The sequence below is a fragment of the Nomascus leucogenys genome, chromosome 6 (genome assembly GCF_006542625.1).
Source record: "Nomascus leucogenys isolate Asia chromosome 6, Asia_NLE_v1, whole genome shotgun sequence".
NCBI lineage: Eukaryota > Metazoa > Chordata > Mammalia > Primates > Hylobatidae > Nomascus > Nomascus leucogenys.
This window is the reverse complement of record NC_044386.1, coordinates 38,638,637-38,651,878: the sequence shown is the minus strand read 5'-3', so window position 1 is coordinate 38,651,878 and position 13,242 is coordinate 38,638,637. Positions and strand designations below refer to the sequence as shown.

General features: G+C 35.5%; 1 protein-coding gene across 2 annotated transcripts in view; it reads left to right on the top strand.

Annotated features, from left to right (window-relative positions):
• Positions 1–13,242, top strand: part of OXCT1 (3-oxoacid CoA-transferase 1) — a 141,278-nt gene that overhangs the window by 43,226 nt on the left and 84,810 nt on the right. For both annotated transcript variants that reach the window (XM_030814016.1, XM_030814017.1), the window contains exon 8: positions 12,927–13,034. In XM_030814016.1, the coding sequence (XP_030669876.1) occupies positions 12,927–13,034 (108 nt within the window). The remainder of the gene's footprint in view (positions 1–12,926; positions 13,035–13,242) is intronic.

Sequence of the window (13,242 nt, the reverse complement as noted above, 5' to 3'; positions counted from 1 at the left end):
GCAGCTGAAATGGACTTCAAAGCCAATTACCTGTCTCCCACATTTAACCAAAGTATTGTTTTTATCTACACAGGGACACACATGCAATCACTTCCTGAAGAAAACATTGCCTCTTTATGAAAGTCAGTACACAGTGCCAATAAAGTGGTTCTTAGATGTTTAGGAAAAATACGAGAAATGAAATATAAAATTCAACAATGGCTCAGAATCAGAGCATGAACAAGTCTATCATATATTCTATATGGAAACAAAAATAGGCAATTTATTAATCTTTCAGGAAGCATTCCAACCAACATAGTGATTTAATTCCAAGGAGTGTAATTGCTGGATTATTTGGTAAGAGTTTGTTTAGTTTTATAAGAAAACACCAAACTGTTAAAGAAGCTGTAGCATTTTGCATTCTCACCAGCAATGATTGAGAGTGCCTGTGGTTTTACATCCTCATCAGCATTTGGTTGTTGGTGTTCTGACTTTTAGCCATTCTAATAGGTGCGTAATGGCATCTTATTTAGGTTTGCAATTCCCTAACGATATGATGCTGAGCATCTTCTCATATGCTTATTTGCCATTTGTGTATCTTCTCTGGTAAGGTGCCTGTTCAGATTTTACCTATTTTGTGATAGGGTGATTTTCTTATTGTTGAGTTTTAATTGTTTTTGCATAAATTTGACACCAGTCTTTTATAAGATACATGTTTCAAATATCTTCTCCCAAACCAGAGTTTGTCATTTTTTTTCCCTGTACAGTGCCTTCCACAGAGCAGTACTTTTTAATTTTAACAAAGTCCAACCTATCAAGTGTTTTTCTCTCAGGGATCATGTTTTTATCTAAAAAAGCATGGCCACTTTTTTCTTATTTCTGATGAGTTTTCTATTTTACACTTTACATTTAGGTCTTTATTCCTTCTTGAGTTAGTTTTGTCAGTTATTTTAATAGAATTTAAATAAGAAATTGAGAACCAAAAAGGCAAAAAAGCACGCAGGTGACACGGATCTAGTAACTGCAGGAGGAACAAAGAGAAGTAAATGGAACTGATGCTGGGGCCAGAGGTTTCTCAGAGCTGGGATTCAGACCCCTACTGGGAGTGCTGAGGCAGGCAGATCACCTGAGGTAAGGAGTTCGAGACCAGCCTGGCCAATATGGCGAAACCCTGTCTCTACTAAAAATACAAAAATTAGTTGGTGTGGTGGCACATGCCTGTAATCCCAGCCACTCGGGAGGCTGAGGCAGGAGAATCGCTTGAACCCGGGATGCGGAGGTTGCAGTGAGCTGAGATCCTGCCACTGCACTCCAGCCTGGGCAACAAGAGTGAAACTCCATCTGCCCCCGCCCAAAAAGGAAGAGCCAGAGGGCATTTCTAACATATTAATGGTTTTAGAATCTTTATGATATTTCCTCCTGAAAGATTATTAAATAAGGTACACTGTCACTGATACAAACTGAGGGGATATTCTCCTAAAAAAAAAAATTTGCTCTCTTTTGGTTTAACAACTTTTGACCTACTTATCGATTTATTTCATGTTTGTGTTAAGAATATAACTTATGATTTTAAAGTCACTCTGATTAAAAATAATAGTGGCTTTCCTCACTCCTTCCAGAGACCTTGTCAAAAAATGGTATTTTTTCCAACTTCAAATATAGATCTAGTCTACAAATACTGAAGTGATAATTAGGGCTTATGCAAGATTGTTTCATTTGAAAAATTAGTTGCTTTTTTTCTTTTTCTTTTTTTTTTTTAACCTAGTCACTCTTCAAATATTTCTGGTTCAAGGACAAAGCTAAAAGAAGGCATCTTAAAATCATGGCTTATATAAATGATTTAAGTAAGAAATGTGGGAAAAAGTGATAAATATGATTCATTGACCCCTTTTGTTAATTTTTGTCTTATAAACACATTTTTCCATGTATTAGTGTAGTTTGAGCATGCAGCATATGGCAGCCTCCTAATATTAGAACATATGCAAGTATCTGGCCTTTTACTAGGCCCCTTGAAAATCCAGGTACGCAACCAAAAATTAATAAAAGTGAGAAAAGGTAATTGCCAATATGTTAAATTTTTTTCTTGTGAGAAGCCACAATAATCAGAAGAAACTGTCCCAGCATCATTAGCTAAAGTGAACTCTCTTGTGAATTTTTTGAAGTGTGAAGGACATCATATTTCCTTTTTTGTTCAGTTAGCTATTACCATTTCTGATAGCTTTTCCAAAATTAGGTTCCTCATTCCACAGAATAAAAATTTTGAACTTCTGATGCAATGCTTTTATTTCCTGTGTACCCTAGGTCTTTTGACAAGTAACACATCCTCACATTCTCTCATGAGATCACATCCTTGTCTACCCTTTGCCCTTGACATTCTTACTGCCTAGAATGTTCTGCCTCCTTTTGTGGCTGATTTTCTGCCTGGTTAGTGGAATGTTCCCTCTATTATTGCACTTATTTTCATGTTTTATTGTGCTTCTCTGGTTACCTGTCTTCTCCATGAAACTGTGAGCACCTTGTAGGACCTTGTCTTACTCATCTCTGTAGTCCCAGCATGTAACACAATGCTTGGGACATAATAGCTGCTGATTAAATGACATTTGAGTCACTGAATCAGCAGGTTCAAAACATACACAACACTTTGCAGGCTTAGAAATGTTCTACGGATTTTACTTGATTGACATCATTATCCTGCCATGGTCTAAGAAAGCAAAAATGCCTTATGTTCAGTGGTTCTTCCTAATGGCTTTATATTTGAGGCCATTTCAGTCCTGCATTGAGAGACTTGATAATGTGCCACCAGCTGTTCTGTAACTGCCTTCCTTATTACTGTGCCTCGTTTCCTCTGACTTCTCTGGGATCATTTTATCTCAAGGTGTGCCTTTTACTACTGGCTGGTATAGTGTGTCTCATTCAGTAAGCTTTTATTACTCTGCAAAAGCAGAACAAGCCATATGGTAGTTACCTAGTTATACAAAGGGTTATAAAGTAATAAACTGGCAAATAAACTGGCCTTGTAAATTCAACAGCCTGTTTGGTCAGGAAAGGATGGATATAGCAAGTACACAAGTACAGAGGGGTATTGAAGATATGCTGCATGGCATGGAATTAAAATCGTGTTTTGCATTTAACAGATATGTCCAGTAAGATGACATTAATCTGGAGTGTTCAATATCCAGAATAATTAGAAAGATACTACACAATAATGTGCATACTTTATGGTCTTGTAATAGAATGTCTAGGAACTAGTATAGACTTAACGGCCATGCATGTGCTGGGAAGAATATTAGGCTTCATTTACAGTTCAACTTTTTCATTTTAAAGGTGAAATGACTTTAGGTGATTCATGTAAGAACATAGTATTAGATGATGTTAGGGCTGAAACCACAAATCAATGTCTTCTGACTTCAAATCCAGTACTTTCTTTATATCATACTTTCTTATTTTTTTAACTATAGGAAAGCTCAGTGAAATACATGGCATTAGAATCAATGTCCCTTACTAAATATGGACATCAATAAATTGCTCTTCTTTATCAACCATTCCTACTCTTCTTTTAATCATCAAACTTAACTTTTCAAATATGGTGTTGAGTTTTGGGAATGAGTTTATATGCCAGGAAGATATTTTGGATTTGGGACCTCAATCAGCTTTACTCATGGTAGATTTCAGTCATTGTCTGAATGATGGCTATTGTCAACCATAAATAATGAGATTCAGAAGATATGATTAAGTATAGAGTTTGAGTATAGTCTGAGGGTAGCCACGCAGGAGACACTCTAAACAAATGGGGTTAGCATTCCAACATTGAAAAGTTAAGTTTTCACTCATAGAGGAACAGAAATTCTAGCAGTACTACAACATTTTTCATATGAGACCAGATCATATGTTGTAGTGATTTGACTCAAGGAAGATTAGTTTATTACTTCATGAGGAGGGATAGTGATCTTAAGGGGGTCTTATCTCTAGTGCTGTTTGGTCTTTCTAATTATTTATAGGAAAAAAAGGCAGAAGTTGAAGCTGCATACCAAGTGACCCTGGCTGCATAGCCACACTCCTCTCAAGGGTCAGAATGATTTAAAATTCCAACAGCTTTAAGTTTGAATTATTTTATTTAACACCAGAATTAAGACTTGCCTTGCTTTCCCATGATGACTAGATGCTGAAATTCAGTGAGTTAGAAAAACCTGGAACCAAGTGGTGCCAGCACTAAAACTGATTGTGCATCTCCCTACTTGTACTAAGAGCCATTTGATCATAATGCTAAAGTCATAGTTGAAATGTGATAAACATGTTTGAATTTCTTTAGGACTTAAAAGATCTAGTTTTGAAAATTGAACCACAGAGAGGAAGAAATATTTTGTTTTAAAGTTTATTTTTCCATTTTATATCTACCTCATATAAATCAGGGAAAACAAACATGGCATCTTAATTTTCTTAATGAAATATGTAGGATTCTGCTCTGCTTACTGCTCTATGGAAATGAAAACGTGGAGAACATTTAAAAGATGAAATGAATAAAGTAAAGCTCTTCTAATGCACACGCTAAACAATTTTAAATTTAGGGACTGTTGAGTCATCCTCATGCTGAATGCAAATCAAATCTGTTAGATTTAGCAGCCATTAACTGTGTTCTGGAAATGCTAGGGTTTAACCCAATCCCATTTTGCATTTTATGTGTTAAGTATTGTGTTCCTGCATTATAAAGTGCTTCAGGGATGATTAACAGCCTCAAATTGAAGGAAATAGTCTTAGAGTAACATTTTAAAGTTTAGTTGGCATTACCAATAGGCAGTGTTTCTGTAGCTGTAAAAACCCAACACGAACTTTTGCTCTTCCTGTTTCTCTATGACTGTCTTCATTGAAAAATGTTCCTCGTTTAATTCTATTAATTATATTATGTCTCCCTGTTTTCCTTGGGGTATATGATAATGGTGTAATTTTAAAAAACTATTATAGATAAGACTGGTGCTTTGAATGAACATGTTAGATGTATTTTAATTCCTTTGGGTAGATGTATTCATTTTAATTATTTCTCTGGATTTGCTGCAGTCTTAATAAAATTTCATTTTTAAAAGAGATATGACAAATGAAATCTAGATATTTAGAATATTGCCTGAATGTTATTAAGTCACACATAAAGAAAAGATTGGCATTTCTGGGCAAACAAAAAATGTTAGCAGCTGGGCATAGTGGTGCATGCCTGTAATCCCAGCTACTCAGGAGGCTGAGGCCAGAGAATCTCTTGATCCCAGGAATTTGAGACAAGCCTGGACAACATAATGAGATCTCATCTCAAAAGGTAAAATAAAATAAAAATAAAGTGTTAGTCTAATCAATGCTGGTATTTTGCTATTTTAGTTTGGCTTGAGTCAGTGGAAATGAAAATACTTGTCTTAAACTGCTTTTATTTTTTATTTTTTTTAAAACAATTCTTGCACATTACAAAAACTATTGGGATGGTATATGAAGTAACAGTTCTACTTTTTTCAGATCCATATGGGTCAGACATTGTATAATATAAGGATTTAATATATAAGCTATTAATTTTGCTGCTAGTCAATTTTAACAAATTGAGTTATTTCAGATAAAGCTTTTCCTCTAGAGTTCAGACTGCTTTATCCATTTTTCACATCCTGCGTTTTATAATGAGACATTGTAGGGAGGAAGGACTGTTTTTGTTTTGTAATGAGATACATTAGGTTGAAGGTGCTATCACCAACTCTGAGGCTGGACAGCAAACAGGGAAAGGAAGACTCTTGGTGTTTGGAAGTATTTCTGTCATGTAATAGTCTTTGTGCTGGTGGTTAGCTAAACCTTTCTATTTGCATTTCAAAAAACTATTAGGCCAGGTATTTTATGATATGAACTTTGATCCCTGCTGAAGTTCATTCAGTTAACACTGACCCATTTTATTTCCCTAACCAGTAGAGATCATTTTCTGTCTTCATTGAACTAGCTATTCTTTCTGGCCTTGGATCAGTTTCCAATTTGAAAAATGTGCTGTTTAGTTTTTACCTGTTTTTTTCCCAAAGATGATTTAAAATAGCTTATAAGACATAAATATACATGATAGCATCAATTAGGAACAGAGCTATAAGAATGGAAAGGAATGGTAGAACCGTACAGTGACTCTAGGATTGGACTAAAAATTGATACTATAATGACAAACATGAGTGAGGCCTGGGATGCCAAATAAAAATCAAAGTATTTATATAGTTAATAGTACATATAAAAGAAAGCTAATGATCAGATGAAATACAACTATTCTTGCTACTACAACCAGACAGTTTTATATCAGGCACTATGTTTTAATGGTAAGAAATAACTCACTTGATTGCAAGAAAGAAAAACTGACTCTTTATGACTCTGGCATAAAGGTAATTGGTTTGTTCTAGGGGCATACCATTCTTGGGACATTTAAAAGAGTGGTTCAACTCCCTGAATATGGTTGTCACCTCTTTTAGTAAATACTTGGAGGCATGACCGTCAGATTTGCTTCTCTATTAGAGAAAAGGATGCACCCAAACCCTTGCCCCTTAACTATAATGCTGACTTCCTTATCTTCATTTAAAGCCTTGTAAATATGTTGACTGAACAGCATAGGACAAAGACATCAAACCATTAGAGCAGGGGTCTAGGCTGGAGCTAGGGGATGCGGGTGGACAGATGTTTGTGGAATAATTCCATGGAATCTTACAAAGGATTTTATACCTAAAGAAACCTTTGTGTATGTGAATTGACCCATGAGATTCTTAAAGTAGTACATTTGCCCTCAAAAGATAAAAACCACAGCACTGAAGACTTCCCCCTAAGGCTTTATCAAGCCACCATATACTTACGGTTCTTCAAGTATTTGTCTACCTATCTGTACACCAGAGCATACACCTTTTCTGTTTTCTTCCTTGCCAAATCTAGTAGGTGCTTAGTTTGTATTTGTTGATTTTAAGTGAATGAGCTCAAGTCACATTTTCCTGCTATGTCTATAAGATTCTTATGTGAAGGGCTTGGTCAGACGCTCTGTGAAACTACACACTGTGCTTTTTTCCTGGCCTACTTATGTTCTAGCCTGATCACAAATTAATGAAGGTCATATGACATGATTTAATTGGGGGGAAGACTTAGACTGCTGTCCATTTCTTTTCTCTCTTTATGGCCATCTAGACCATGTATATAATAATCCATTTTAGAATACTGTTGTAGATTGAGCCCTCCTTTTGGAAAGGAGTATATTTGCCTCTCAGTTGACACCTCTACCATTTTTCGCTTGACTGTAATTCTGTGATCGTATCTTCAGGCTCTTTAAGGGTCCTGGGATATAGATGTTGTGGGTCTACAGCCTAGTATTAGTACAGAGAATCTGGGTATCTCTTCTTGGAATTGAATTTCTTCATAATCATACTAGTTCTACTTTCTTTCTCCCTGGTGAAGTCAGAAACAAAGTAAAATTGAACTGCTCTGTTTTTCCCTGTCTTCTGCCCAAGCAGTAGTGATTATCATTTTCAAATTCTCCAGCAGTGGCAGCAAAAACAAAATCACCCCAGGAGCCACCCTTTACTCATCTTGAGCATTTGGAGGAGTCCTCATCTCATTCTGATTTTGTATCTTTTGTTAGACCTCTTAAGGTTTCATGACTTCCATTTGTCCTAGGTCATACGTGTCCCTTTTGTGGGAGCCCTGATAAAATACGAAGAAACACAAAGCTATCCATGTTGTTATACTCATTTCTTTATATGCAGTTATCTTCCTCATCAATATAACTCATTTTCATATTGTCAGAATGGAAGTTTTGCAATCCTCATCTTTCATAAGCCCATTTGTGATTTTGAGTTTCTGACCTCTTGATCCTGCTTCTCTTTTCTCTGAACTTACTGAATTTTTTTCTTCAAAGACCAGGATATATTTCTGTGTACATTTAAGATTCACTTCCTGGTCTACTTCCAGTTCTAATTTTACGTTGTCATTTTTTTCCTCAAAATTTCTGTCATTTCTACTTTACCAAGCAATTTATTCTTATTGGTTGGAGGTCCTGAATCTTGGTTTCTCTCAGTGTTTTATTCTGCAAGATAGAAATAACCAGAAGGCAATACAGAGTTATCAGCAGACTGTGATGAATAGAAGATGTTCAAATAATTGGCATCTCTTATTTGAGCCAATTTTTGTCACTTTTATTACAAATATATCATCTATATCTTTGGGCATTATATGACCATCAGTGTGATATTCTTTCTCCTTTTAAACTCACTTTAAATATTCCTCACCACACTTCATGCCTAGGTCTGTGGCATCCCAGGTGTATGCATATTTTCTTGACAGAACATGCTTATTTGTTAGGTTTATTTTTATTGGACATTGTGGAATGTCTGTTTGCATGAGATCCCATCTACTCGGTTTCAATAATGACTATGCAATCATATGTACCACCAATTTATAGGTTGCAAATTCATTGGTAGCCCCTGAACTTTTCAGTCTTCGTGCATTTCCTTATAGACATCTAAGACCATATGTATCTGTCTCTGGCCCTTTTAGCTTTCATACCATTTTTTTCTGTGTTTTTGTACTGGTCCTATCATTCCTTATCATGAAGCCTAAGAATATATTCACTTTCTTGCTCCTTTGGATTTTTTCTCTTCATTTGGATCTTTGAGAAAGATGCCTTACATGCTGACCTCCTCTTTCTCTACATTGCCTCTTGTTTAAAGAATTATTTCTTTTTGGATACATAATAGACCTCTGTGTTTTCAGGGTACCTGTGATAATTTGATATATTCGTATAACATAAAGATCAAATCAGGGTAATGGGGATATCCGTTACCATATTTATCTATTCTTTATGCTAAGAACATTCAAATTATTCTCTTCTAGCAACTTTGAGAGGTACAATAGATTTTTAACTATAGTTATCCTATTGATCTATTGAACATGAGGTCTTATTCACATTTCCTCTTCATTTTACTCATTTTACTTCATTTTAACATCCAGAGCACCTCTGCATTTAACTTGTAACTTCTCTTATTGCTTATTGTCTCTCCGTTCTATTTTCCTAGTCTTCCACAGCTGCTTTTTTTTTCCCTCTCTTTTGGAGTTAATGTTTCTCATGATTCTAGACATTATTGCTTGTTGTCTGATTTTTTTCTTTTCTTTTTGGCAAAAGAAGCATGTTCCTCCTAAACTTTTTCTGAGACTTAAAATGAGTCAGGAAGAAAGCCTGGAATGTAAATCTTCCTCTTCCTCCCCCTCAACAGCCCTTACTTTGTATCGTACACAGAGTTTTGCAGGTGTGTATCATTTTTCACTAACACCATTTAGGGTTGGGCCCATTTTTGTGTCTATAACAGATTGAGGTTGTCACTAAAATAAAATAAAAAATGAGGACGTTATTGCCTTGCAGCTCCTCTTTCCCTTTACCTGAGATATAAATAATGTTTGCCAAGCAATCACAAACACATTGTCACCAAGGGATGAATTCTTATCCTTCTCTAAGCTTTAAAATAAGTTTTCAGAGTTATAAAGGAGGAAGAGTGCAGTGCAGAGAAAGCAACCTTTTAAAACAAAGTTCAAATCAATAACAACATTTCCTAGTCTCTATTTTTCTGTTAATGACTAAAGACAAGTACCATTAGAGAAGCCTCAAATGTCTGGATTTCTGGTTGTAGCAAGTGGTGGGGCATGAGAACTATTCATAGTGCCATGGAGAAGTCCGGGTTGTTCTTAGCTACCTTTCTTCCATCTTGATCTTGCCCGAGGACACTTACATCTGCCCATTGATTTGCCCTGAGGCTTTTCCTTTGTCCTTTATTCTTTATTACCCATTTCTAACTTCAGGAGGAAAACTCTGCCATCTTCGGTAAGGGATCTTTTATTTTTATGTTTGTCCTAACCAGCTCATTTTAGTCATCATTTTCTCATCAGGTTTTCCATTAACGCTTATGTTATCACCTGATCTCACTAGACTTTTTAATCCTCCCATTACTTCTTCCTTATTGTTCTGAAGATCACACGAAACTGGCACTGAAGTCAGTCCCTTCAATAGCTACTAGCATTAAGATAGTTCTGCCTCTTCATTTTTTTTTTAAACTCTTTTCATAGATTGTCTGAAAACATCTTTTCTTCTTTTGGTTTGTACTTCAAGTATTTCCTTTCTTAGCTATTAACTCCGCTAACCAACTCTGAGAAAGCTTTGATTTTTGTATAGACATTTTCAATACTGTTGAATGTTGTTATTTTGACAAATGGTGCACGTGCATTTTCTACAGTCTGAAAGCCGTTTATATTAGGATGACAAAACATTGAATTGTTTATGTTTAGCTAGATTCTTGCTTATCAGAGTTGTTTTACCAGGACATATTCATTCTGTTCTGAGAGTTATGATGTAATTGTCCTAGGTAATGAAGCTTTGTCTTGATTTGGTGTTTTCTGTTGAAACATTCTTTGATGGAACCAAAAGAAAATAGTGATGGGTTTCCATCAGCATTTTCAGTTTAGGTGAGCAATACTGATTTTTTTTCTTCCTTTTTTACTATGTTCCTTGCCCCTGCTAGAGGGTGAGGCAGGAAGACCAATTAGGAAGCTGCTGTCACAATTGTAGCAAGAGATTTGAGGGCCTGACCTTTTGGAGCAACATTAGGCATGAAAAATAATTCACATTATTATTTTCAAATATGCAGGCAAGAAGGGTTTGCTTAGTTTAGTTCATAATGTGACTGCTTTTAGGGTTTAGAATCTTCAATTTTTCCTAGAATCTCTATTTTCTTTTTAACATGCCCTCTTTGGTACATGTCTAACTAATTGTGAGATTTATCACATGCCCCACTTATGATTTCCTGGTTTTAGAAACTTAGTGTTTATCACATCTTTTGAAAAAATAACATTGTGGGTTTCAGTTTTGATTATAAAAGTAAAAGGAAAACAAAAACCACTTGTACTATTACCCAGAGATAACGATTCTTAGCATTTCCATTTGTTTCCTTTTATTTTCTGTAGGTATATAAATAATTGTCTATGCCAAAGTGCATTTCTATAAATTTTTATTTACTTATACAAAATCTTGCATTTTATGAAACATGAAATTATGAGATATCATTAAATATTATGAGTGCATAATATTGATTAATCACATGGCTACACCATGTTTATTTGACCATTTCCCTATTGCTGACCATTAAAGTTGTTTTCAATTCATTATTATAATAAATTTTGTGATTAGTATTTTCATGAATAATAAATCTTCATGTCTATCCCCAGGATACTGGATTAATGTATAAACACATTTTTAAAGTCAAGAACTTCTTTGAAGGCTAAAACTGAATATGTAAAGATGTGAATGAGCCCAGCCCTCATGGCTGAAAGTTCCAACCAGTTGAAGAGGTAGCAGTAGTGCTTAGCTGCTCTGCATTCCCCACCTCCACCTTGAATAGAAAATACTGGAACATACAGAGTTTTCAAGGGGAGGACACAGAGTGCAGTGGCAAGGGGTCTTCAGCCCCACTTTCCCTGTCTCCTCACTCATCCCCAGGTGCCTCTCTACCCAGTAGTTCAACTTGGATGCCGACATATTTTCTGACCTTTCCTTGGAATTTTTGTTTGATTTTTCTGTTTATCAAAGAAGATAGCTTTTATCCACCATGTCCTTGCCTTTTTCAGCTATTTGTGAGCATTGCACAATGAGTAAAATGTCTTCTGTAAGCCCCGGTATTCTTGCACTGTAGGAGGAGCCTAGTGAAGGCATATAGTAGTAGAACAGCATAAGAAGGAACATCACACACCGGGCACTGTTGTGGGGTCGGGGGAGCGGGGAGGGATAGCATTAGGAGATACACCTAATGCTAAATGACGAGTTAATGGGTGCAGCACACCAACATGGCACATGTATACATATGTAACAAACCTGCACGTTGTGCACATGCACCCTAAACTTAAAGTATAATAATAATAAAAGGAAAAAAAAATGAAGGGCTACTTAACCTCACAGATTTCCAGATTCAGTGATTAGTTTAGGAAACAAAAATCAATATTACTATCCTTGTATAAGTCAGTTCATGGAAGCAAACAATTGTTTGTTTTGGATACTGTATCTGTTAAGCTGAGTACTCACAACTTAAAGGTGTGTATGTTTGTGTGCGTGCGTGTCACCAGAAAGCTAATTCTTTGACTGCAACAATGTTGAGTTTAGTTTTTCTTGATCCTTGTTCTTTTGAACTGTTTTATGTTGATAGAAAAATTGTCTTTTAAATTAATTCTAAAATAACAGACTAACGTGGAGGCATTTCATATTGCTATATGACCTTATTCTTGGTGAATGACTTTGATTCTAATTAAATTGAGTATTTCTAGTTATTAATTAATATTTCAGTTTTGAAGTTTCCATATTGGAATTAATTATCTGTCTTTAAGTAAATTATTTCAGCAATTGCAGTTGTATCACGATCCTAGGAAGCTAACAAGAATAATTTACAACTGTTACAAATAGCATTTGTATCTATATTTAAAAAGCTCTTCAATTGACCAAGCAGATGTTATTACAGATTTTTGTCTTTGATATGATAAATTTCCCATTAATTTAGAAAATCTGTGTTTAAGGAATGGGCTATCATTGCATAGTTGAGCTGCAATTTGTGAAAGTTCAAGCAGCTGTACTGACAAACCATTTGACAAATTTGTAACTGAGACTCTTTTAAGCAAAGACTAACTTCTGGAGCTTTATGGTCTGTATTTTCTGTTCAGATGCATACACTGTAATTTCTTTTCTTTTGTGGGTCCAGGAGGTGTGATAGACATTACCCATATGTACACATATACATACATAGATACATGTCCATATTCCGTCATATATATTTACATCGTGTTTCCAGCCTAAGTTGTATGTGAAGATGTGAATACCTTTTAAAAAATTAAAAATGTTCACTTTAAGCTTTCACTAACTTTGAAAGAAATTTCTCTTTGTCTAGGTTGAAGAAATTGTGGATATTGGAGCATTTCCTCCAGAAGACATCCATATTCCTCAGATTTATGTACATCGCCTTATAAAGGGAGAAAAATATGAGAAAAGAATTGAGGTAATTGACTTAGCTGCTTTGTCAGTATTCATGGATCCAGTTACAGAGATAATGCATCCCTGGGGCCATTCCAGATGATGGGGAACTAGAGCTGAGCAGAAAGTCTGGTTTTGGATCTTAGTAAGAGCTTCTCATGTGTCTATCATAATGGGGATATGATGGTCTATGCCTCTGTGCAGCCTGACAGTGCCTTGTCATCACAAGATAT